The 26266-nt window shown below is 33.8% G+C and overlaps 1 protein-coding gene across 9 annotated transcripts in view; it reads right to left on the bottom strand.

Moving 5' to 3' along the window:
* The window catches only part of RAPGEF6 (Rap guanine nucleotide exchange factor 6), a 204212-nt gene that overhangs the window by 133284 nt on the left and 44662 nt on the right, over window positions 1–26266 (bottom strand). For 8 of the 9 annotated variants that reach the window (XM_070517465.1, XM_014827310.3, XM_044780408.2 and 5 more), the window contains exon 5: window positions 18613–18682. The exons of the other annotated variant lie outside the window; for it this stretch is intronic. In XM_070517465.1, the coding sequence (XP_070373566.1) occupies window positions 18613–18682 (70 nt within the window). The remainder of the gene's footprint in view (window positions 1–18612; window positions 18683–26266) is intronic. 9 annotated transcript variants of the gene reach the window in all.

Genomic DNA, 26266 nt, shown 5'->3' with positions numbered 1-26266 from the left:
GTCTAATAAGATATGCAAAATTTCCTAATGATTTCTCAGAAAGTTGATAAGAAAGAAGTTGTTCTGTTTCAGCTGTGAGAATTCAAGAGGAAGTAACAGCCAAGTTAATGTGACCCAAGTCATGGGTCCCTATATATAAATAACTTATATTCTGCTAAGTAACTTTACATTTATTTCCTCAATTTGTGTTATCCTATCCATTCTATCTTCACATGCTGAAACACCACCAATCATTTAAGACACATCTCAATTGCCATCTCTTCCATAAACACAAGAGACATTTCTTTCCTTAGACTGCATGACTGGTTGTGTGTATACAACCTAGACTTCTCATAAATAGGACGTGCTCCCTACTGTCTTCAGGCCTTGGCATATGCTGCTGTTACTTCTGCCTAACTTCCTCCTTTGCCAATAACCTGACATCCTACACATACTTCACGACCCAGTTCAATCAATCCCTCCTCTGCCCCAGGAAGGTGCTAATCCTTCTACAGCACTAAACATATCAACCATAATGATTAGATAAGCCTACCTAAGACAGGAAGTGCATTATATTATATTCATCGTTGTTAACTTAACATCCAAGAAGTTTTCCAAAGTGGGCATTACGTTAAATTCTTTCTCTCCAAATATGTTAGGTCCTTGGAAATATGTATAAGGTACTCAAGACATACATAGGCAGCCAGAATAAGTTACTGAATATTACTCTTGGGAAAGGTAAAATCCAGAAGACACAAGGGAATGGTTTCCTGCTCAATAATTATAAAATTTTGTGTAGGTAGCAAATACATGCTACCTTCTTGAGATTCAATTTCCTCTTCTAAAAAATGATGGGAGGATCATAGTATTTACTGAATCACTACACTAGGCCATGTACCAGAAACTCTATATCATTTAAAGCTCACAATGACCCTATTACATAGCTACTCTTTCTGTAGTAATAGATGGTAGAGTCTCATAAAAAGTAATTCACACAAGTGAGTGTAAGGACTCAAAACCCAAGTGCAACTAAAAAGTTATCTCTTTCATACTGCCCTATCCCAAGGGATGAACTAGATATCTACTTTAGGTGAAATTCCAATATCATATGATTTTTAGATCTTTTAATATCTACCATTTATTGAGCAAAAGCAGAGATTTAAACAATAAAGGCTTTTCAAAATAGAGTAGTAAATTAAATTTAGGAAAGGAGTTTCTAAGCCTCAGAATTTGAAGAAAAGTACCAAATGAAAAGAAAAATTGAACAATGTATAAAGGATTAAGTGCCCTTAACAAAGTTCCCTCTGACTAAAACTGAAATGTGAGATTTAAAAAAATAAAACTTTGCAAACACGTACTGAATTGGCACAAAAGTAAGGAATCCAAAGGCCAAGAATGAAGTGAAAGCAAGAATACCAGGAGGTAGGATACCAACAATGCCCCTGATCTACCAGAGGATTTCTCAACTCTAGAGATGAAACCTTCCACTTTGATGTTTGTAGGGAGTGAGAGAGACAGGAAATAAAATAGAGAATCCACCAAAGATGGGGAATCCAATAGGAAACTTACTCACAAAGCTCAACCCAAATAGCTACACTCTCATTGTAAGGGGTGAGCAAAGTGTAAGCCCACTTTGCAGAAGGGGATAAGAAGAAAATTTGCTTGGAACTGAGAGAACTGGGGGGAAAAAGCAACCAAACAAAAACCTTCCTCTGAGAATTCAAACATAAGCTATCATGCAGGTCTGTAGTTTGAATTCATAAAACCTTAAGTACATAAGTAAATTTAAAGAAGTTCAGAACTGATAATGTACATATACAACTGCAAAAACAAATCTAAAATCTCTTTGCAAGAATGCAACTTTAACCCAAACCTCAAAGAATTCCCATACTTAAAGTTCAAGACATATGAACTCATAGACAAACACATAAAAAAATTTTTAAAAACCCCCAACCCACTACAACAAAACTCAACCACAGGAGCAAATAAGATAGGAGAAGCAATAATGGACAGAAAAAACACAGAAGAATCACACTTGCAAACATTTCTATTTACTGGAAGTATCAGAAAATATAAAGTTATAATAAAAAAACTTTCAAACAAAAAGAAACTTGAAAACAAACAAGAGATTATAAATAGCAACCAAGCAGGTGAAGACTGACCAGGACAAAAAAAAAAAATCCTCCCCAAGTGCCCTTCCTCCCCATTGCCAGACTGGTAGGCAGTGACCAACAAGCAAAAGCAGTCTACATTTGGAAGACAGACGAACATGGAAAGATACCCTGTCTAAAACACAAGAGCACAGGGAAGGCCTAAAACTGAGGGTGGAGCAAGACGACTTTGAAAGATCTTCCAACAGACCAGACCCAAAACTAAGCACAAAGTTACCACCAGAGGAATTTGAAACCACTGGTGCACTGAAGGAAACCATAACAACAAAAGATCCAAACCTAGCTCAACCCTAGCAGAAGAGGTGGGTTCATCTCCAGGCCTAAACACTATCTACCCTCAGTCTTTATTGTCCTACACACCGTATCTAGCATTAAATCCAAAATAATGACTCATATAAAAATAAAAAGGGTAAAAAAAATCAAAAAACAAATACAAAGAACAATCCATCGCCAAGAGACAAATCAATCAACAGAGCAATCCATAAAAACTAGAGATGATCCAGATGCTAGAACTATCAGAGATTTAAAACAACCATGATTAATATGGCAAAGGCTCAGTGGAAAAGGTGAACAATATGAAAAGACAGATGGAGAATTTCAGCAGACATATGAAAAATATAAGAGTAAAATGAAAATGTTAGAAACAAAAAATGTGGTACTAGAGACTGAACAATGCTTTTGATAAGCTCATCAGCAGACTTGATGCAATCAAGTTAAGAATCAGTGAATTTAAACACAGGTCAAGAGAAATTACCCAAGCTGAAATAGAGGGGGAAAAAGTAAAAAAAAGAAAAATGAAGGAATTAAATGACATATTGAGATTTAACTAAAAAGAGAATTAGTGAATTGGGAAGACAGCCAAATAAAATAACATAGTATGCAGCACAAAGTCAGGAAGAGATGAAAAATAAGAAAGAAATCTTAAGAGATAAAGAGGATAGGCTGAAAAGACTTAACATATCTCTAAACAAAGATAGGCAAGAATAGAAAGAACAAGACAGTGTCCAAAGAGAAAATGACTGAGACTTTTTGATTAAAAAACAAACAAAAAAAGCCCAAAGCAGTCCAACAAATCCAAAGCAGGATAATTAAAAACCACAGCTACAAAATTCACACATAAAAGATAAACAGAATACTTCTCACATAGCCAGAAGGAAAATGTAGATCAGCTATAAAGGAAGGGCAATTAAAGCAATAACTGACTTCCCAAAAACAATGGATGCCAGAAAATAGTAGAAGGTATTGACTGTGCTGAGAAAAAAGAACTCCCCTCCTAAAACTGCATTCATGGCAATACAATCATAAAGTATGATGCAAAATAAAGATATTCTCAGGCAAAAAGAAAAACAATACACCTAGCAGAGATGTTTACCAACAAAACACCTTTATTAAAGAAAATTTTAAAGGGTCTACCTCAGATGTAACATAAGTATTCCCATCAGTAAGGTCTCGGATGCAGGAAATAATTAAAAGCAAAGAGACGCTAAATACATGGTTAAATCTGAGCAAATAATGATTGCATAAAACAAGACAATAAGCAAAATTTGCGGAATAAATAAGTAGAACTAAAATATTGTGACACCAATAGCAATTACATTTAGATACAGTCACAAGCATTAAATTTTTATAAGCTTTGCTACTTATTAACTGGTTATTTTTAAGTAAGCATATAAGAATACCTAGAATTAGCACAAAAAGACTAGACCAAACATTATTATCTAAGGGAGTATAGTAGGGGAGGTGGGAGCAGTGGAAAAAAAAGAACTTAATGTAAAAGAGAGGAAAAAAAAGAACAAGTACAAGCACACAAGGTAAAAGTAAATCCAAATTTGTCAGCAATCACAATGAATGTAAGAGGAAGAGTCTTTCCAGGTTAAAAAAAAAAAAAGATTCTGTATCAAATGCAGAAGAGGTAAAGGTCCCCAAGTATTAAGGCTCACAGAATCCTGATATGAAAATATGACAAAAAGAATAGGAGAAATTATAATGACAGGCTAACATGTAAGAAATCTAAACTCGATTATCAAATTGGGCCAAGAAATGCAGGAAAAAAGATAATAGTTCAAGTTGTACTTTTACTGGGAATGGAAGGGTAATTTAATATTAGAAAACATCTATTAATGTAAATCATCATATAAGAGAGCAAAGGAGAAAAAGGTACAGATCACTGTAATGAATGCAGAAAAACTTTTTGCTAAGTTTCAGTATCCTTTCCTGATAAAAAATTTTAGCAATATTTTTTGATACTCAAGATATTGCATTTAAATTACTGTGAACTTTTGACAGAATCCCAATAGCTTCTGATATTTCTTTGCTCTCTGACACAAGAAATCCCAGTCTAATACAGTTCTTGTTCCACATGTGATATAAGCCATTATTTCATGGAGGCTTCTATCTTTTTAGTGAGGAATGGTATATTCACCATAATCTGGGCTCTACAGCCACTAGGAATGGTTAAAACTACTTGGTTGTCACCACTTCTAAGCTTTTGCAATGAACAGCCCTAGGAAACACATTTTTTTCATAAAATTGAACCAACTTGGGATTTTTTTTTTTTTTTCCTGAGGAAGACTAGCCCTGAGCTAACATCTGTACCAATCTTCCTCCACTTTATATGTGGGCTGCCACCACAGCATGGCTGACGAGTGGCGTAGGTCCATGCCCAGATCTGAACTGGTGAATCCGGGATGCTAAAGTGAAACGCACTGAACTTAGCCATTATGCCACCGGCTGGCCCAGGGAAATATTTTTAAGAGGAAAAAAAGTCATGTTGATGTTGACTTTCCCTATTCAAATTATGGACTAGAGATTTTTTTGTTTTGTTTTGGGGAAGATTAGCCCTGAGCTAACATCTGCTGCCAGTCCTCCTCTTCTTCTTTTTTTTTTTTTGCTGAGGAAGACTGGCCCTGAGCTAACATCTGTGCCCATCTTCCTCCACTTCATATGTGGGACGCCTACCATAGCATGGCTTAGCCAAACAGTGCCACGTCCATACCCAGGATTCAAACCGGTGAACACCAGGCTGCTGAAGCAAAACGTGCAAACTTAACCAATGTGCCACCAGGCCAGCCCCTGGGCTAGAGGTTTTTGGACAATACAAAGGTACTTGTGCAATATCTTTGATTTTGTACAACTCTTTTAAGTTGGGGAAAAAAATTTGATTCCTAATGACGTTTATATATAAATATATTAGCTACATTATATTAATTATAAATTTTAGTTATGTCCAATTAAATTGTCTTAATATATAGATTTTTATGATATACACCTATATGTTATCTACATATATGATAGCTTTAACAATATCAACATTATCACCAACATCCTGGTACTACATAGTCTTGGTTCCTAATGCTTTATGTATATATTATATTAATTATAATTACATAGTTACATACATATAATTATAAAAGTACATTAAAAGATTTACATGGCTCCAATAAATAGCTCTTCTTTCTCAGGTTTTTTCTAGCTGTTCTAGCTTGTTTTATCCTTCCAAATGTAACAGGCACAAAGCAATAACCATACCTGACTGTACTTTTCATGATCTCATTAAATTTACAAGATAATCGAAGAAAAATAAATACCTTTATAATGGCAACTCCATAATTAAGAAGATAGTATCTCATTTTTTTCAAGTTTAATGTTCTGTTTTTTGGGAGTATTTCAAAATGCCTTTGAAAATTTAAGTTTATGCAGAAGTATTTTATTTTATATAGTTACTATAAATGTATTCTTCTCTTATGTGACATATATATGTTACAGGTCAATTTCTTGATCTCTGTAAAAAAATCTGATAGGATTCTGACAGGGATTGCCTGAATTTTATATGAATTAGGTGAGAATTTATACCTTAAAAATGCTGATTCTCTCAATTGATTTAGATCTAAAAAAGATCTCAAAAATTTTTTACCATTTTCTGTGTAGAGGTTTCCTACAACTTTTGTTAGATTTATTCTGATGTGTACGGATGTTTCTTGACATTTATAAATGGTATGTTCACTAAATTCATTTTTCTAATTGTGTTACTCATAAATAGAAATACAACTGATTTCTGTATATGAACAAATATCCAGTGACCCTGCTGAAATGATTTAGTATCAATTCTATACTTTCATGCGTAGGTATTGTTAGATTTTTTACATGCAAATCTTGCCATCTGTGAATGAAAGTTTTATATTTTCTTTTTTCCCTCGCCTAAACGCACTGGATGGGACCTTTCAGCTAGTGGTTTTAGTATGGTGAGCTTTCTTGACAAATTCTCAAATGCCAGGAGAAGGTTTTCAATGTTTATTATAATGTTTATGCAGATACCTTTAATCAAGTTATGGAAGTTTTCTTCCTTTCCTAGAAGCTTGCTAAAAGTTTTCTAAATCATGAATGGATTTTGAGTATTGTCAAATGCTTTTTCTGTATCTAGAGATGATCATCTGACTTTTTTCTCTAATTATATTAATGTAGCAAATCACACTGATTTTCAAATACTAAATCAACCTTGCAACTCTGGGAATAAATTCAACTTAGTCATGATGTTTTATCCTCTTTATGTATCATTGGGATTTGATTCCTTAGTATTTTAAGATTTTTAGATCTATTTTACAAAATAAATACTGACGTGTAATATTTTTTTTGTGTAGTATCCTTGTCAGGTTTTGCTATCAAAATTAAACCGGGTTCTTACACAGTATTATACCACTTATCTCTCAATTAAAAAAATTAAACTAGACTCACAAAAAAGGGAAAGTATTCAATCTTTTTCTATCTCCTGTTAGACTCTATGTATTATCTCTTCTTTAAATGGAAAAATTCATCAGTGAAACCAGATGGGTCTGAATTTCTAAATGGAAAGTTCTGTAATTACAGATTCACTTTCTATCTAGATATTGGATTATGCAGATTTCCTATTTGGGTGGGTGTGTGTGTGCCATGCCAGCTTTGGTAAGCTGTGTTTTTTAAGGACTTTGACTATCTAAAATTTCAAACTTATTTCCTTTTTAGTTTTTCATCGTATCCTTTATCATTTTTTAAATGTTCATTAGAATCCACAATAGTGTATCCTTTTCTCACTCTTGAAAAAGGTTGTGACATCTGTTTTGTTCTTGATTATTTTTGACGGAAATTTATCAATTTTATTACTGTTTTCCGAGAACCATTTTTTGTCTTTGTTGATTCTCTTTATGATAAGTTTGCTTAATATGCCATTGATTTTTATAATTATCTTAATTATTTCTTGCTTCTAATTTCTGTCAGTATTGTTTTCTGCTCTCTAATTTTCTGAGGTGAATACTTAACTCACTCAATGTCAGCCTTTGCTCCCACAGCATTAAGGCTTAAATAGCTCAGCAAGAAAGGCCTAAGTCGACTTTCACACATTTTGATACGTCATCTTCATTCAGTTCAAAGTATTTTCTCATTTTCACAGTGGTTCTTCTTTGACAAGTGATTTAAAGTATACTCCTAACTTTCAAAAGTTGTATTTTGCTCTTTTTGTAATTGGTTTTTAAACTAATTCCATGATGGTCAAAAACTATAAATTGTAAAATTTAAAATCATTTTTTTGAAATTTGCTTTATGTTGCAGCATATGGTCAACTTCTAAAAATATTCCATTCGCACTTGAAAAGTAGATGTACTCTGTTGTTGACGGGTGTAGTGTTCTCTATACGTCTATCAGGCAGTGTAAATAATGAGGTTCAAATCCTCAACATCTTTATTGATTCCTGATGCTTGCTTTTTTCACTTTTAGAGACAGGTTTAAACCTCCTTTCTGTAATTGTGGATTTATCAAGTTTTTATTTTACTAATGACAATTTTTGCCTTATATATTTTGCAATTGTATAAATAAAGTACATTAAAAATTAAGGACTGTTCACCAAGACAAAAAACAACAAAAGTGGGAGGGGTTGCGGAGGCTTGTGGGAATGCAAACTGGTGCAGCCACTGTGGAAAACAGTATGGAGATTTCTCAAAAAATTAAAAACAGAAATACCATATGACCCAGCTATCCCACTACTGGGTATTTAGCCAAAGAACTTGAAATCAACAATACACAGAAACTTATGTACTCCTATGTTCACTGCAGCATTATTCACAACAGCCAAGATGTGGAAGCAACCCAAGTGCCCATCAACTGATGACTGGATAAAGAAGATGTGGTATTTATAGGAATACTACTCAGCCATAAAAAAGACAAAATCTTCCCATTTGCAACCACATGGATGGACCTTGAGGGCATTGTGTTAAGAGAAATAAAGCAGACAGAGAAAGACAAACACTGTATGCTTTCACTCATATGTGGAATATAAACAAACTTACAGACAAGGAGAACAATTTAGTGGTTACCAGGGGAAGAGGGGTGGAAGGTGGGCACAAGGGGTGAAGGGACACACTTATATGGTGTCTGACAAATATTAATGTACAACTGAAATTCCACAATGTTATAAACCGTTATGACCACAATAAAAAGAAAAGAAAAAAAATTCAGGATTGTTTAACCTTGATGCAGTGACCCTGATATCATTATGAAACACTGTTTTTACATTAAATAATGCTTCTTGTCTTAAAGTATACTTTGAAAATTGGAGACATACCTGTTCTTTTGGTTATCACTTACATGACATAACTTCTTTCACACTTTTACTTTTAATCCTTCTCAAATTTCATACTTACACTGCTGCTTTTGAAGTGGTACATAATTGTGTTTTTGAAAATTTAATCCGGTATTTGTCTTTTTACTGGAATATTTTATTTATATTTATTGTAACTTCTGAGATATTCAGAAGAAAATACATCATCTTATTTATTTCCTTTGTTTCTCCTCTTCTGCTATTTTTCCTCCTCTCTGCCTTCATTTTGATTACTCTTTTTCCCTCTTCTGAACTGTATATTCATTTAGATTATGACATATAGGCTTGAGTTATAACAATCCATTATTAGTAAATTTATTACTTTCTAGAAAATGCAAAGACCTTAGTAATTTTTCACTTATCTCTCCTTTCCTTTATTTTCTGATATTGTCATATATTTACATTCTTTCAATATGTAAAGTCAAAAAGACATTATTATTGGTTTATATAGTTCAAAAGACATTATTATTGGTTTATATAGTCAATATTCATTTATACGTACCAAAAGACATTATTACTTAAAGCCCAAAAAACATTATTATTGGTCTATATAGTCAATTTTCATTTAGATGTACCTCTCTATATATTTCTATCTTTATTTCTTTCCACATATCTGTGCTTCCATCTGAGATCCTCTTCTCCCTGAAAAGCTCCCTTTCAGTAAACTGAGTCTTTGCCTACTGACAAAAAATTTTCTTAGCTTCTGTGTCGTAATCATTAAACTCCTTAACAAATGAGGGTGAAATTACTGCTGTCTTATTGTTACTCCTTTTCAAGTAGTGGGTATTTTTCTGACTAGTTTTTGACTTTATTTTTGGTTTTCAGTAGTTTTACTATGATGTGCTTATGCAGAAGTGTCTTTTTGTATACCCTCTTTGAGTTTGTAGAGTTCTAAAATCTGTGAGTTAATATCTGTTGATAGTTTTGGGAAAAACTCAGCCATTATCTCTTCTAACACTCTGTCATTCTCTCTTTCCTCTCCTCATCTGACTCCAATTACACTTAGGCAAGACCTTTTCACTCTATTGTCTGTCTCCTATCCTCCACTAGGTATTTTATTTATTTTTCCTTGCATCTGTGTATTTTCTTCCTGATTATCATTCAGTTCCCTAAGTCTCTATTCAGCCAAGTTTACCTTCTGTTGATTCCACCTACTGAAGTTTTATTTTCAGTTATAGGAATTCCTAGCTGTAGAATTTGGCACTGATTCTTTCATTTTATAATTTCTTCTGCTGAAACTGTCCACTAAATTCCTGAAATACTAAATCAGCTATTTTAAAATTTGTGTATGTTATCTTTGATATTTGGATCTCCTGAGAATTTTCTCCTACTGTCTGTCTTTTTTTTCCTCTTTGGTTTTGGACCACTTTTTGATGTATTCCATAGATTCCAACACAGTGTATTTTCCACTGCTGTTATTTTGCAAAATTCTGTAATTTCACTATGTATTTATACTTTCACAAAAAGTTGAAAGGTTCAAAATTGTTCAAGTGAAAAAGCTTATATTTTTTTTATTAGTAATTTAGCTTCATTGCATGTAATCAGAAAGTGTTTTTACTATATCTACTTTATGGAAATTACTGATTTTTTTGGTGAATACATGATCAATTTTTGTGAATGTGCCATAGGCACGTGAGATAGTATAGTATCATGTTGTAGAATTCAACATATATTCATAAGACCCACCTTATTGTCTATGTTGTTTAGGTCTTCTATCTCCTTTTTGTCTCCTTCATCAATTTTGTACTAAGATAGAGGATTAAATTCTCCTATTTAGTAATGTATTTCTAGGTTTCATGGAATCCAGTGTAGTTTTTGTCTTACATAGAGGGTTTCTCTGTATTTTGCTGCATATTCATGTTATATCTTCACTGTAAATTGTGGGTTTTAGCATTAAAAAATGTCCTTCCATGTCACAGTTAATGCTTTTGGTTTGAACTCTACTTTGGTATTTAGATTACTATACCTGTCCCCATCTTTCTCATTTGTCAAGTATACCAGTGTTCACCATTTTATTTTTAGCATTCCTGAATCACTGGAGTGTCTCTTGTAAACAGTATATAGTTGGGTCTTCTTTTGTGAGCCAAATTGAAATCTTTTCCTTATAATAGGTGGATGAAGCCCATTCACATTTATTAGTATGACTAATATTTCTGGTCTCGATTTTGTTATAACATTTTATAATTATGTGTGTTTTGCTATATTTATTTCTCTATGAAATGCATATTCTTTGCTTTTTAATAAAAAAAAGTTTTTTCAGGGGTCAACCACGTGGCTGAGTAGTTAAGTTCGTGTACTCGGCTTTTGCAGCCCAGGGTTTTGCTGGTTTGGATCCTGGGCATGGACATGGACTGCTCATCATGCCATGCTGAGGTGGCATCCCACATAGGAGAGCCAGAAGAACCTACAACTAGAATATTCAGCTATGTACTGGGGGGCTTTGGAGAGAAGAAGAAGAAAAGAAAAAAAAAAAGAAGATTGGCAACAGATGTTAGCTCAGGTGCCAATCTCTAAAAATATATATATATATTTAATACTTAGGAAGACCTGTATTTTGTTCTAATGGTTATTTTGTACCTAAATCTTTTAAAATGCCCTTTTCATTTTTCTCATACGATTTCTTGAGATATAATTCACATACCATAAAATTCAAAATTCAGTGGTTTTTGATATATTCAGAGAGTAGTGCAACTGTTACCACTAGCTACTTCCAGAACATTTTCATCACGCCAAAAAGAAATCCCATACCCATTAGCACCTACTTTTCATCTATAGATTTCTCTATTCTGGATTTCATATAAATCGAATCATACATGTGGCTTTTTGTATCTGGCTTCCTTTACTTAAAATAATGTTTTCAAGGTTCATCTATGTTGCAGCATGTATTAACACCTGATTCTTTTCTACTGCAGAATGATATTCCATCATATGGACATATTTGTTTATCCATCTATCAAGTTAATGGACATTTGGTTTGTTTCCACTTTTTAGCTATTATGAACAATGCTATGAACATTAATGTGTGAGATTTTATGTGGACATGTTTTCAGTTCTCTTGGGTATATACTTAGGAGTGGAACTGATGGGTCATATAATTAATTCTAACTTTTAACTGTTTGAAGAACTGTCAAGCTGTTTTCCAAAGCAGCTAAGCCATTTTATATTTCCACCAGCAATGAGGGCCTTAATTTCTCTACATCTTTGCCAACACTTGCTACTGTCTGCCTGTTTTCTCATTACCTTTTTACTATCTGTTCAGAAACACAGTTTTCACTGGGCCTCTTATGCTTCTACACAGTTTGTTCAGTTTGCCAAGAATGCAAAGTCCTAGCTGCTCATTAACTAGGCCATTTCTCAGAGTTGTGTTTGTAGCAAGCAATCCTGAATGATGAAGTAACGTTTCCTGCTGGAAAAAGAGCAGGCTTGCTTACGATAAAAGTAGAATATTCCCCAAGCTCAGTGTTTCTTAGCTGTAGTGCAGACCTACTAAGAGTATGGCATCCAGCTGAGCCATTCAGCATTGCCTCCATGGGACTTGGGAAGCAAGGGGAACCTACAGAAACAAGCTAATGATTATGCTGCTTGCTACGCTGTGAGTAATAAAGTTCTTTTTCTCTGACCCAAGAGTCTTGTGTCTTCTGCCAGCATCCATGAAATAAGTATTAGTTTGTAAATGTAGTAAAATCAAATACCAGACCTGATACTATCTAGTCAAGGAGTTTTTATTCATATTTTAACTCTCTCACCTATTGTTTATGAAATAGACAACAGGCTTATTCTTTTCACTCCGTTTTTAGTTGCATTATTTCTGCTTTGTCACAACATATATGTACGATAGTCTTCCCCTCACATCTCTACTTTTGTTTTAGTCTTAGCAGTACATTTATATATTTTAAATGCCCATCATCACTTCTTTTGCTGAGCTTTTCCCAGTTCTCTCTCAGTTGGATAAAAGATTTTCTAGTAGATTCCTTAAAAACAGCTTATCAGTGCATAATTCCCTAAGTTCTTATATGTTAAAAACTGTTTTTCCCTAACTTTGATATCTGAAAGACAGTGTAGCTGAATATAAAATCCTTGGTTCATACTACTTTGAGTTTTCTTTTTTTTAAATGCTGCTCCACCGTTGCCTTGCTTTAGCTGCCTCAGTGGACTTTAAAGCATCTGAACCAGTGCAATTCTCTTGCCTTTGCAAGTTCTGTAATGCTTTTGCCTGGAGGCAATGAGGATTTTTATCTTTGAAAACTAACAGTTTTACTAGGAAATGTCTTGGAGATGATCATTCTGGGCTAATTCTCCCAGTACCCAGTGGACCCTTTCAATATACAGATTCCAATCTCTCTCAATATCTGGAGAATTTTCTTTTGATATGGTTTTAAATATTAGGTCTTTTCCATTGATTTTTCTTTCCTGGGACTCTAAAATGATGAATGTTATTCCTTCATTGCCTGTTTTTAATTTCCACTATTTTCTCTGAAACTTGTTTTTTCCCTCACTTTGAGATATAACTCACATATAACATTGTGTAAGTTTAAGGTGTACAATGGGTTGATTTGATACATGTAAATATTGGAAAATGATTACCACCATAGCCTTAGTTAACACCACCATTACATCACATAATTACCATTTCATTTTTGTGGTGAGAATGTTTAAGATCTGTTCTGTTAGCAACTTTCAAGTATGCAATACAGTACCTTGACACATTTTATTTAATTCTTTGTGTCATTTTCATTCACTTGGTTCTTTTCTTGCCTTTCTTCAATACACCTTATTAAATTTTCATTTGAGTCTATTTCACCTGGGGCAGCTTGTAATTTATTTGTTTCTAAGACAATTTTTTTCCATTGTATTCCATTTCTTTACTGAGTTAATACCCTTTTTACTACCCCCCTCCCTTTGTTGGCCTACTTCTTTTTGGTGTTTGAATTTCTGATTCTACATGTTTTTTACATATCCTCAAAAGCTTGATTGAATATACCAACTCTGTCTGCAGTGTGTCACAGTTTTCATCTGCACTGTTCTTTTCTGAGGTGGGGAGGAATTTTCCCCAGGTGATATGTAATGAATCTCATTTTCTTATATTTTTGTTACAGCTATGTATGGATTTATTAATCTTCCCTTTTTATCTTTTTGTGGTATTAGGATGTTTTACAAGATTCCTAGTTTAATAGCACCCTCTTTTGTCAGACTTTGAAGTCCAGATATTTTAGGACACTTGTTTGTTCTTTTTGTTTTGCTGGTGGGAGGAGGGATTTTAAGATCTTGATTTTGTTTTTACTTTGTCTTGCAGCGACCTAAAACTTCCCCACGTGCTTCCTTTTTTCATCAGCACTTAAATACCAAAGCGAGCTTGTTTCCTTTTTACCTTCTGTCTTAACCCTGAATCTACATGTTCAGAAGACTAATTTAGAGGGCCAATTGTGCAAATCACTCATAATTTTAAATAATTTCCCTGTAGTCCTTATTCTGATCTATCATACACATACTCACACACACCATTTTAAACTTAGTGTGGAGTTAGTCTTTCTGGCAGTACAGGTCAACTGTACTTCCACTTACTAGCTTCCATCTTCTGTGTTTTCTGCAGATCTGCTTGGTCAGCCTTTGCGCAGCACAAAGTCTTGCTGAGGGTTGAGAGTAGAGACAGAGTGTGAGAGATCACATGCTGGGAATTGGCGGTTTCTGTCTTTTTATTTACAATTATTTTCAAGTTTGAACATTCTGTCTTCAAGTTATGCTGTAAGCACGGTTTATGTGTAGATTTCTTTTCCCTCGCTTGTAATTCTGCATTGTTTTTGGAGGAAACACTGGGAGACAGGTAGTCAAGTGATTACCATTGTCTTCAGCTACGCTTAACAGGTGAGACTTACAAGTTAAATGAAAATAATGGACTAGTAAAATTCTATAAAGCAATACAGCTTAAAAGGTCAATAATCTTGTCATGGGGAAAGTCTTTCTAAATAAGCATGACCTCAAACCAAAAAGTCAGAAGAGGAATAAATCTCAATAGTTCAAAGGAAAAATTAACTGATAAAACTCATTTTAGATATAAAGAAACTCATTTTAGATATAAAGTTAAAAATTGATAAATTTACAGCCGCTTATAAACAAAAGGCTCATTTACTTAGTAAGAGAAAGAACTTATGAATAAACAATAAAACAAATAATCCAAGTAGAAAAATTGGCAAGAGATATGAATAAGAAGAAAAACAAATCCCCCATAAAGCATATGAGAATACACAGAAGTAAGTTAAAACAGGGAGATTTCCTTATAACGTGTCAAATTACATGATTAATTTATTAGGTGATCATGAAGGTGTTCAGTAACAGGCATTCACAATCACCAGTGGATTTATTCAAATTTGTACAAACACATACATAATAAAACCATATGATGGAACTTATCAAAATAGTAAACGTGTACTTTTAAGAATATACACTCGGACCAAGCATTTTTATGAATTCTAAATAATTTCATCTAAAAAATACACAGCAGTACAAAAGATCTGTACTGGTACAAAACGTTCAATACAGTTTTGTACTTCAAAAGATAACAATGGTGAAAAACCAAAAAAAAAAAAAAACTGAAGATTCATTAATATGATGAAACAACAATAAATCCTTCAGAAATCTCAGAAGTAAGAATCTTACTATTATTTTGGATTATTTTCTCCTATAACTCAAAGCATTTTTCACTATACTGCTCATCAATAAAATGCAGTAGTGAAATTTAAAAATTACCAAACCTAACTATATATACTTGATGTGACTTTTTGGCCATTTTTAAATTTTATATACACAAATGCAAATTTTTTTCTGAAATATGTGAATATAAACTGAAGACAGAGCATTTCTTGACCTTGAAATATGTCAATATTTATTTCCTAAGAACAAGGACTTTGTCTTACATAACCCGAGTAGTTATCAAAATCAGGAAATTCACTATTATCTAATCTATATTCCATATTCAAATTTCATCAATTGTGCCAACAACATCATTTATAGCAACTTCCCTGGCCCCCAATTTAATACAGGATCAAGCACTGTATTCAGTTATATCTCTTTTTTTTCTCCTTTAATTTAGAACAGTTCCTCAGTCTTTCTGTGTTCACTGACATTGGGATATTTAAAGAGTATAAGCCAGTCAATTTGTAGAATGTCTTCAATTTGATTTGTCTGATATTTCCTAATGATTAGATTCAGGTATGCATTTCTGGCAGGAATATATCATACAGGTGATGTTTTGTCCTCAGTGGATCATATGACGAGCAGTAAAACATCAGTTTGTGCCCATATTGATGGTGGTAATGATAATTTTGGGTATAGTGGTATCCTCCAGGTTTCCCCATCTGAAATTTGGTTATTTTTCCCTTCATAAATGATTTGTGGGGAGATACTCTGAGACTATGTAAGTATTCTATTTCTCACCAAACATCAGCCACAAGTTTTAGCGTTCATTAATGATATTCTAACTTAATCATTCCTCCTAGATTTACTGGCTGACATTCGACTATCAGGAGGAACTTTCCCTTCTCCCTCAGTCATTTGTTCATTCACTCATTCATATCAGTAGGATTTATAAATTCTTTTTTTTTTTTTAAAGATTTTATTTTATCCTTTTTCTCCCCAAAGTCCCCCGGTACATAGTTGTATATTCTTCATTGTGGGTCCTTCTAATGGTGGTATGTGGGACACTGCCTCAGCGTGGTTTGATGAGCAGTGCCATGTCTGTGCCCAGGATTCGAACCAACGAAACACTGGGCCGCCTGCAGCGGAGTGCGCGAACTTAACCACTCAGCCACGGGGCCAGCCCCAATATAAATTCTTATATTATACATGAGGTACCATCAATTACTACCAATTTTTATTTGGATACTCAAATTGTCCCAGATTTGGCCAACGGCAGTCCCTTCAGTCTGGCTCCTCTGTCCTTTTGCCAGGTCTCTATAATTCTCTGCATATTTCCTTACTTTATAGAGTGGGTGATAAAAATATTTTATATTTCAATAGGGAGGTGAGTTATCAGGGATATACATTTGTAAAATCCCAACAAATTGTACATTTAAAATACATGTATATGTGTATGTTACTACTCTAGCTAGTAGCACTTTCTACAATGTTAGGGCAAGCAATTCTTAAACTCCCCTATATGTAAGTAAACATTGATGATAACAGAAACTATGTTTCTCCCTGTTAGAGAAAGGAAGCACAAATAAGCAAAAAGGACAGCCAGAATACACTCTGGGTTTTCAACATAGACATACAGATATAAAGAAATAAATGCAGACGTGTATATGTAAGTGTGTGTGCATACATACACTCAGACATACCTTTTCTAGCAATGTTCACTGAGAGGGCCTATAAGCAATGAGGCACCTGGTGCAAAGAAAACAACTTGGCAGCCAGATTGTGGTTTCTAAAAACAATTCTCCACTAAAAGCAGGCAGATCTCCTTAGATAAAAGGCTGACTCCAGATTTGGGGCAAGGGAAAAGCTTTCCCTTTAATTTAAAGGGAAAATTAATTTAATAATTAGTTAAATAATTTAATACACTGACCCACACCTTAAAATGGTTAAGATAGTGAACTTTATGTTAAGTGTACTTTACCACAATAAAACAAAACAACGATGTATATGAGAACACTGCCGTAAACACACAATTCTTTTCCCAGAAAGTATGAGAAATACAAAATACATCGTGACAATGAAATGAGAAAACCAGTACTGCCTGAGGCAGTTTTCTTGCCATGTCCCTCAACACATTTATTTAAAAGAGAGTTCTCAGGCCTTAATAGATATTCCATGTACACCAATACTTAAAGAAAATAAACATAAAGTACATAGTCCAAGCCTTAAACAAATGAGTTCAAGCAACATCTACTGAATGTTTACAATGCAGGCAGCACTGTGCAATATTATGGAAGACATCAACTGAATAGACATAATCTTCACCTTTTAGGAGCTAAAATCCAGTTGTTTATATGAAATTTAGGACATTGAGTTCATGAAAATGTAGATGATCAAGTTTGAGGAAGAGAAAACAGAAACTGCTTGAAGATGTCAATCTAACTGCAGCACCATGAAGTGGAAAAGTGGTTTAGTTTGGAGCCCTGACATTAAAACGCTTCATTAAGAATTCAACCTCCCTTCTCAATAGTTTAAATCAAATCAAATGACATGATCATCTACATGAGATGCTAGTAGGACAATGAGTCCATTCAGGATAAGCTATTTTCTAGTAAGGTCATCTCAGAACAAGGTAAAAGAGAGCTATGTTCTTGATTCTTCTATTACTTAAAAAAAACAAAAAAGGCAGATTTTCTAAAGTTACATCAACTACCTTAGCTTTCTCAGGAGAAAGTAAAGAATTATTTCTTAAATACACTCTTAAAAATATTAAGAACTAAACTATTTCTTACTTAGATAAAATTGTGTCTCTTTTTTCCTATCTCTTTCCCTCAAGTTCAAGGCACAGAATATGGATGCTCAAAGATTATTAACTAAATTGAATAGGAAAAGAGAAAACACTTGAAAAATCAGGGTGCCTTTTTAAAAAGCCTTTATTTAAAACTTCTGATAGAAGTAGTAAAAGAAATTAGCAAATGTGGAACATGTTCTATATAATTGTATCATGTTTCAAATTCTCTCAAGAATCAGAAAAAAATTAAAGTAGATGAAAATGTATCAAACTGGGCACATGGTTCTGATGCTATTCAGTAAAATGTTTAAAAAGTCACAGTAATGGAACGTCCTTGAGTATTTAAAAGCCTACTACATTTAAAGTTGAAACTGAAGCATTTCAAAAAACAATTCAGCATTCTTTAAAGTTCTTACCACAATCATTTCTGAAGGCTCTAACACAAGACAATCACATCCTCTTTTTCCTCCAAACTGCTTACCAAAACTACAAAAACAGAAAAACAATTTCTTTAGCAAAGGTTACAAACAAAATATATCAATATAGGAAAATAATGAACAACAACCCAAAAATCCCTAGATGTTAACCAAGAAATTATGATCCTAACACCTGTATTAATAAAATAAGGTTTTCTTAAAAAAAAAAAAAAAAAAGCAAAACACAGTATTTCCCTTTTACTTGCCCAGATATAGTAAATGATCTCAATGCAGTTCTGTGTGAAAATTCTTTTAAAATTTCTTTAGTCTCTAAAATTGACTATAAAAGATACCTGCCTAATCTCGAATTTTGAACATCAAACAATAAGTTGAATTAACACACCTAATAAAGAGTAAAGCCATATATAACAGTCATTTATAAAAAACTATACAATTTTATTAATGGACTAGAAATAGGGCTTGAATAAAGGCGATATATTGTGTACTCTTATGAAGCAGTTCAATGTTATAAAAATATCAATTCTCTAGAAAGTATAAGGTTATATACAAATATTAGTTTACAACAAAATCCTAATCAAAATCCAAATGAAATTATTTTTGTATATAACAAAAAAATCACTTGTTTTTTCTTAAGTAGAAGTGGATTTTTGTTTGTGTTTCCCAAAACAAACTCTCATATCATCTAATACATAAAATAATTAAAAGCAAATTTTTAAGAGATTGCTTTTATTCAAGATGAAGTAATGGGGAATAGATTTACTCTCCCACCTGAAAAAACTAGAAAATCAGAGAAAATACATAAAACAACAGTTTCAAGACATTGGAAAACAGGCAGGACAGGGCTGTGATCCCTCAGAAAGAAAATTTAAAAACTAAGATGACCCATACAATATCCCATTTTACTACCTACAGGCAACCTCTATGCTACAATGCAAGAAGGGAGAAGCCTATGAGAGCCTGACAATCTTATTGAATTGAAGAGACAGAGACAGTTTTGGGGCGTGGGTAATGGGGAAAATCCTTAAAATTTACAGGGCAGAGTACAGGAAAGGAGTGAGCAGCAGAGAGAGTGAGAAAGAGAGACAGAGAGAACAAGAATATGCATGAGAGAGCACATGTGAGAGCACGTATGCAGTGTGGTGATTTTCAGAAAGATTCTCTTGAGTCTTTGGGTCGATACTATGAATATGTGAGAACAAACCAACTAAAAGCCAGAGTGGAAAGACCACATAATAGATGGAGCATTGGGCAGGGTCCTCAGAAATGTATTGCCTTAGTAATGTGATACATAGTCCCACACTAAAAACGTGCTGGACTTGATCAAATAAATATAATAATAAGACTCAAAATGATCACATGGATCCCAGTAGCTAAACTGCATGTCAGAAGAAAGTCCAATGCTATCCTAAAGAAATACAACTAAAGCTGGAACCCAGCAACATAAAATTCACAATTAAAATAAAAAACAGGCATGCAAAAAAACAGGAAAACATGATCCATAACCAAGAGAAAAACCAATCAATAAAAACAGACCCAGAACTGCCAGTAGTGAGGGAATGAACAGACAAGAACATTAAAATGGCTATTTCTACATGCACTCCATATGTTCAAGAAAGTAGAGATAAATATGAACATGATAAAGAGAAACAGAAGCTATAAAAAAAGAGCTAGTGGAATGTTTTATCACATCACATATACAGATACATAATATCTAGTTGTACCATTTTTTAGTAGTGTTAAAATTGGTGAGTGGCTTCAGACAGTGTCAACTTGATATATGATTATAAAATTTCCTCTCAATTTTTCACCTATTAGTTTTAGCTTCCATTTCTGATCACTGCCTAGATCTAAAGCGTTAACAGGGCTATTGAAAAAGGCATTTTCTAATTCTGTCATTCCTATATAAACAAACATACTCCTTCATAAACTATTTGCGTTCCTGGAACAACAGTTTATATAAGAAAGGTAGGACAAATGTTTCAACTGTAAATGACAGGATTGTATTAAGTAAATTCTATAAATTCTGTTTTGTAAAAAGCTACCAGAATTAAGTGAAGCTAGCAAGATTGCAGGATACAAGCTCAATACCCTAGAATCAATTGTCTTATTATATATCAGCAACAATCAAAAAAAATCATTTAATCCCACTAAAAACAGGAAACACGTGACAAATTTATCATATGTGGACTCTTAGAAAACTACAAATTAAAAAAACTACAAAACATTGCCAAGAGAAATTAAAGATGACCCAAATACAGTGAGATATATCCTGTTTTTGGATTGAATTGTTCTATGGATTCAAAGCAGTCAGAAAGCTGCCTCAGAGAAACTGACATAATGATTCTAAAATTTACATGGAATGTAAAGAACCTAAAATAGCTTAAACAATTTTGGAAAACAAATTGGAATATTTTATATTATCAGATGTCAAGATAAACTATAAAGCTAGCATACTCAAAATGGTATGGCATCAAATTAACTTATATATCAATGAAACAGGATAGAGAGAACAAAATGAGACCTATACATATATGTTCAACTGATTTTTAACAAGAGTGCCAAGGGAATTCAAAGAGGGAAAAAATAATATTTTCTATAAATGGTGATAAAACCACCAGGTATCAATACAGAAAACAAAACAAAGATCTTATATAACACCATTCACAAAAATTATTTAGAAATGTATCAATGCAAAAATGGAAAGTGTAAAATTCTCATAGTAATAGACGTTTCCTTCTATATGTCTAGATGTTCAAAGATTTTATCATAAACAGGTTTAGGATCTTGTCAAATGTTTTTCTCTGTATTTATTGAAAGGATTATGTAGCGGGGCTGGCCCCGTGGCCGAGTGGTTAAGTTCACGCGCTCCGCAGCAGGCGGCCCAGTGTTTCGTTGGTTCGAATCCTGGGCGCGGACATGGCACTGCTCATCAGACCACGCTGAGGCAGTGTCCCACATGCCACAACTAGAAGAACCCACAACGAAGAATACACAACTATGTACCGGGGGGCTTTGGGGAGAAAAAGGAAAAAATAAAATCTTAAAAAAAAAAAAAAAAAAAAAAAGGATTATGTAGGTTGTGTCCATTATTTTACCAAGAGTATATTATCTATGGATGCTAACCCTCCTTGCGTTCCTAGGATAGCCCCAACTTGGTCACAATGTTTAATACTTTCAATATATTCCTAGATTTGGTTTGCTGTTATTTTGGTTTGCAACAGTTTCTGCATGTACATTCATGAGAGAGAATTTGTAGTTTTCTTGTGATGTCTTTGTCTGGTGTCGGTATCAGAGTAATACTGGACTTATAAAATAGGTTGAAAGTGTTCCCTCAGTAGACTAGTCGTAGTAGTAGTTTTTCCAAAAGAGTTTGCACAGGATATGTAACAATGCTTCTTTAAATATTTGAAAACACTTAGCAGTAAACCCCTGTGGGCTTAGGCTTTTCTTTGTGGGAATATACTTAATTATTACCTTAATTTCTTTACTTTTTATAAGTATATTTAAAGTTTCCATTTCTTTTTTAGTCTATTTAGGGTAACGCACATCTTCGTAAGATTTGCCCAATTTATTGCTATAAAGCAGCTCATAAAATTCCCTAGTAATACTTTTAATTTCTGCAGGATAGTAACATCCCCTCTTTCATGCCTGATTTTGGTAATCTGTGTGTTCTCTTGTTTAAATGGTCAGCCTAACTCAAGGTTTATCAATTTTCTTGACCTTTTCAAAGAATCAACTCTCCATTTTATTTTTCTCCTAACGTTTTTCTGGTTTTTATTTCTACTTGATTTCTACTTGAACTGTACTTGTGTTTGTTTTGAGCTTACTTTGCTTTTATTCTTAAGATGGAAACTTCAGATAACTGAATTGACATTCTTCTTTTCTCAGAAAGGTGGTATAAATTTCCCTTTAATATGCTTTAGTTGAATCCCATAAATTTTGACATGTTCATTTTCATTAATTTCAAAACATTTTCTAGTTTCTCTTATCAATTCTTCCTTGAATTATGAGTCACTTACAAATGTGTTGATTAAATTCTCACATTTCTTTCTGGAATTAATTTATAATTTAATTCCAATATACTCAAACAAAGAACAAAGTTTGAATTATTTCAATCCTTTTAAATTTACTGAGACCTGATTTACGGCCTACAATATGCTCTATCCTGGAGAATGATCTGTTAAGTATGAAAAAAGATATGTATCAGATCAAAGTGGTTGACGGCACTTTTCAAGCTTTATCTTTACAAACTTTTCAGTCTAGTGGTTCTGTTGATTATTGAGAGTAGAGTTTTGAAATCTCCAACTGTAAATGTTGAATTTCTACTGATTCTTTCAATTCTGTCAGTTTTTACTGCTGGAAGCTGAGTGTGGACAAATGCTGACAGTTAAAAACTCCAGAAAGAGAAAGTCATTGAAGGGGCCCCTACACTTTTTTGAGTCTTACCTCATGGATCTCTACCAGGTTCTTACAGTGAAAAGAAAAGAAAGTTTTACAGAAAAAGCCCCTGGTGCTTCTGGCAGGGGGAGGGGAAAAGGAAACATTTTGAAACATGCCACACATTCTGTTCCTCTTAACAAGGTCTGCCCTTAGAAGAAACTATTCCATCAGAGCCTAATAGACCTGCAGAAATGGAAATACCCAACTTAAGTTCTAGCCTTCCAAATGGAGAAAGGGAATTACCCAACTCCAGCCCACTCTAGTAATCCTGTCCCACCTAAAGGGAGGAAAAAAACCAAGAAACACATGTGAAGTTCACAGTCCAGAGGCAAAGGCTCACTAAAAGACAGATCTAATCACAGGACTATAAAATGCTTCCCCTCCTCCCACACCTTACAAAGGCCTATTTACAGCAACTCCTTTGACCCAGTACATTATGTCTGGCTATCAAGAAGAAATTACAAGGCATCCTCAAAGGCAAAAAACACACTTGGAAGAGAGAGATCAAGCATCAGAACCAGACTCAGATAAGGCAGGGAAGTATAAAAAAATTACATACCAAGACCAAGTGGGATTTAACCTGGGTATGTGAGGCTGGTTCAACATTCAAAAATCAGTTAATGTAATCTACCATACATCAATATGCTAGAGCAGAAAAATCACATTATCATATCAATAGATGCAGAAAAAGCATTTGACAAAACCCAACACCCATTTATGATAAAAACTCAGTAAACTAGGAAGAGAGAGGAACTTTCTCAACTTGATAAAGATTATCTATAAAAAACCAACAGCTAGTATCATAGTTAATGGTGAGAAACTCAGTGCTTTACCAGTACAATGAGGAACTAAGGAAGGATGTCCCCTCAATCACTGCTTTTCAAGACTGTATTGGAAGTTCTAGCTAATACAATTAGAAAAGGAAATTAAAGGTATATAGATTAAGAAGGAAGACATAAAACTGTCCTTGTTCTCAGATGACAAGACCGTCTACGTAGAAAATCTGAAAAAAATGACCAAAAAACCTGGAACTAACAAGCAACTATAGCAAGGTTGCAGGATACAGGGTTAATGTACAAAAGTCAATTGCTTTCCCCTATAGCAATAATGAACAAGTTGAATTTGAAATTAAAAGTACAATGCCATTTAGATTAGCATCCAAAAAATGAAATACTATGCTAAAAATCTAATATATGAGGAAAATTACTAAGCTGTGCTGAAAATATCAAAGAAGAACTAACTCAGGTGATGGTCTATGCTCATGGATAGGAAAACAATGTTGTCAAGACGTCAGTTCTTCCCAAAATGATTTATAGATTCAATGTAATTCCAATGAAAACCCCAGAAAAGTTATTTTGTGAATATGAAAAACTGATTCTCAAGTTTCTATGGAGAGGCAAAAGACCCAGAATAGCAACACGACATTGAAGATCAACAAAGTCAGAAGACTGACACTACCCAACTTCAGGGCACATCATAAAGCTACAGTAATCAAGACAGTGTGCTATTGGTGAAAGAACAGGGAAAATAGATCAAGAGACCCCAGAAATAGATTCCCATAAATATACTCAACTGATCTTTGACAAAGGAGCAAAGGCAGCATAATGGAGCAAAGAGTCTTTTCAACAAATGGTTCTCAACAACTGGACATCCAAAAGCAAAAAAAGAATCTATGCAAAGTCCTTACACCCTTTACCAAAACTAACTCAAAATGGATTATAGATCCAAAGGTAAAATACAAAACTATAAAACTCCTAGAAGATAACATAGAGAAAACCCAGATAACTCTAGGTATGGTGATGACTTTTTAGTTACACCAAAGGTATGATACATGAAAGTTAACAATGGATAAGCTGAACTTTAGTAAAATTAAAAATCTATTCTCCACAAAAGACAAAATCAAGAGAATGAGAAGACAAGCCACACTGGAAGAAAACATCTGCAAAAGGTACATCTGATAAAGAATGGCTATTCAAAACTAACACAAAGAACTCTTAAAATCCAACAATAGGAAAACAAACAACATGACTAAAAAATGGGCTAAAAACCTTACCAGATACCTCATCAAAGAAGATAAATATATGCTAAGCAAGCACATGCAAAGATGCTCCAAATCATATGTCATCAGGGAAATGCAAATTAAAACAAGAAGATACCACTACACACTATTAGGCCAAAATCCAGAACATTGACAACACCAAATGCTGAGAAGGATGTGGAACAAAGGGAACTCTCACTCATCACTGGTAGGAATGCAAAATGGTACAGCCACTTTGGAAGGTAGTGTGGCTATTTCTTATAAAGTTAAAAATACTCTTACTATATGATCCAGTAATCATATTCCTTGGTATTTGCTCAAGAGTTGAAAACATATGCCCACATAAAAACTTGCACACGGATGTTTATAGCAGCTTTATTCATAATAGCCAAAACTTGGAAGCAGCCAAGATATCCTTCAGTATGTGAAAGGATAAACTGAGGTACATTCAGATAATAGATTATTATACAGCACTAAAAGAAATGAGCTGTTAAGTCACGTAAAAAACATGGAGGAAACTTAAATGCATATTTCTAAGTGAAAGAACCCAACCTAAAAAGGGTACATACTATATGATTTCAACTATATGACATTCTGGCAAACGCAAAACTAAGAAGACATTAAAAAGACAGTGGTTGGCAGGGGTTAGGGGAAGGGAGGAATGAATAGGTAGAGCTCAGAGGAATTTTAGGATCATGAAACTACTCTGTATGATATATAATGGTGGATACATGTCACTATTTGTCCAAACCCACAGAACGCACAACAAGAGTGAACCCTAAAGTAAATTATGTATGTACACTGGGTGGTAATGATGTGGCAGTGCAGGTTCATCAACTGTAACAAATGTACCACTCTGGTGTGGGAAGCTGACAATGGTGGAGGCTGTGCATAAGCAGGGGTAGGAGGTAAACAGAAAATCTCTGTACCTTCTGCTCCATTTTGCTATGAACCCAAAATTGCTCTAAAAAAATAAAGTCTATTTTGAAATAAACAATAAATTATTTCCTATCAAAATCCCAGCAAGCTTTTTTGTATAAATGGACAAGCAGATCCCTAAATTTATATGGAAATGCAAAGGAGCTAAAAACGTTAAAACCATTGAACAAAGTTGTGAGACTCATAATACCAATTTGAAAACGTACAATAAAGCCA

Source organism: Equus asinus, chromosome 9, assembly GCF_041296235.1.
Source record: "Equus asinus isolate D_3611 breed Donkey chromosome 9, EquAss-T2T_v2, whole genome shotgun sequence".
NCBI classification, from domain to species: domain Eukaryota; kingdom Metazoa; phylum Chordata; class Mammalia; order Perissodactyla; family Equidae; genus Equus; species Equus asinus.
Note: the sequence above shows the minus strand (reverse complement) of the source record. Positions and strands in the feature narration are given on the sequence as shown.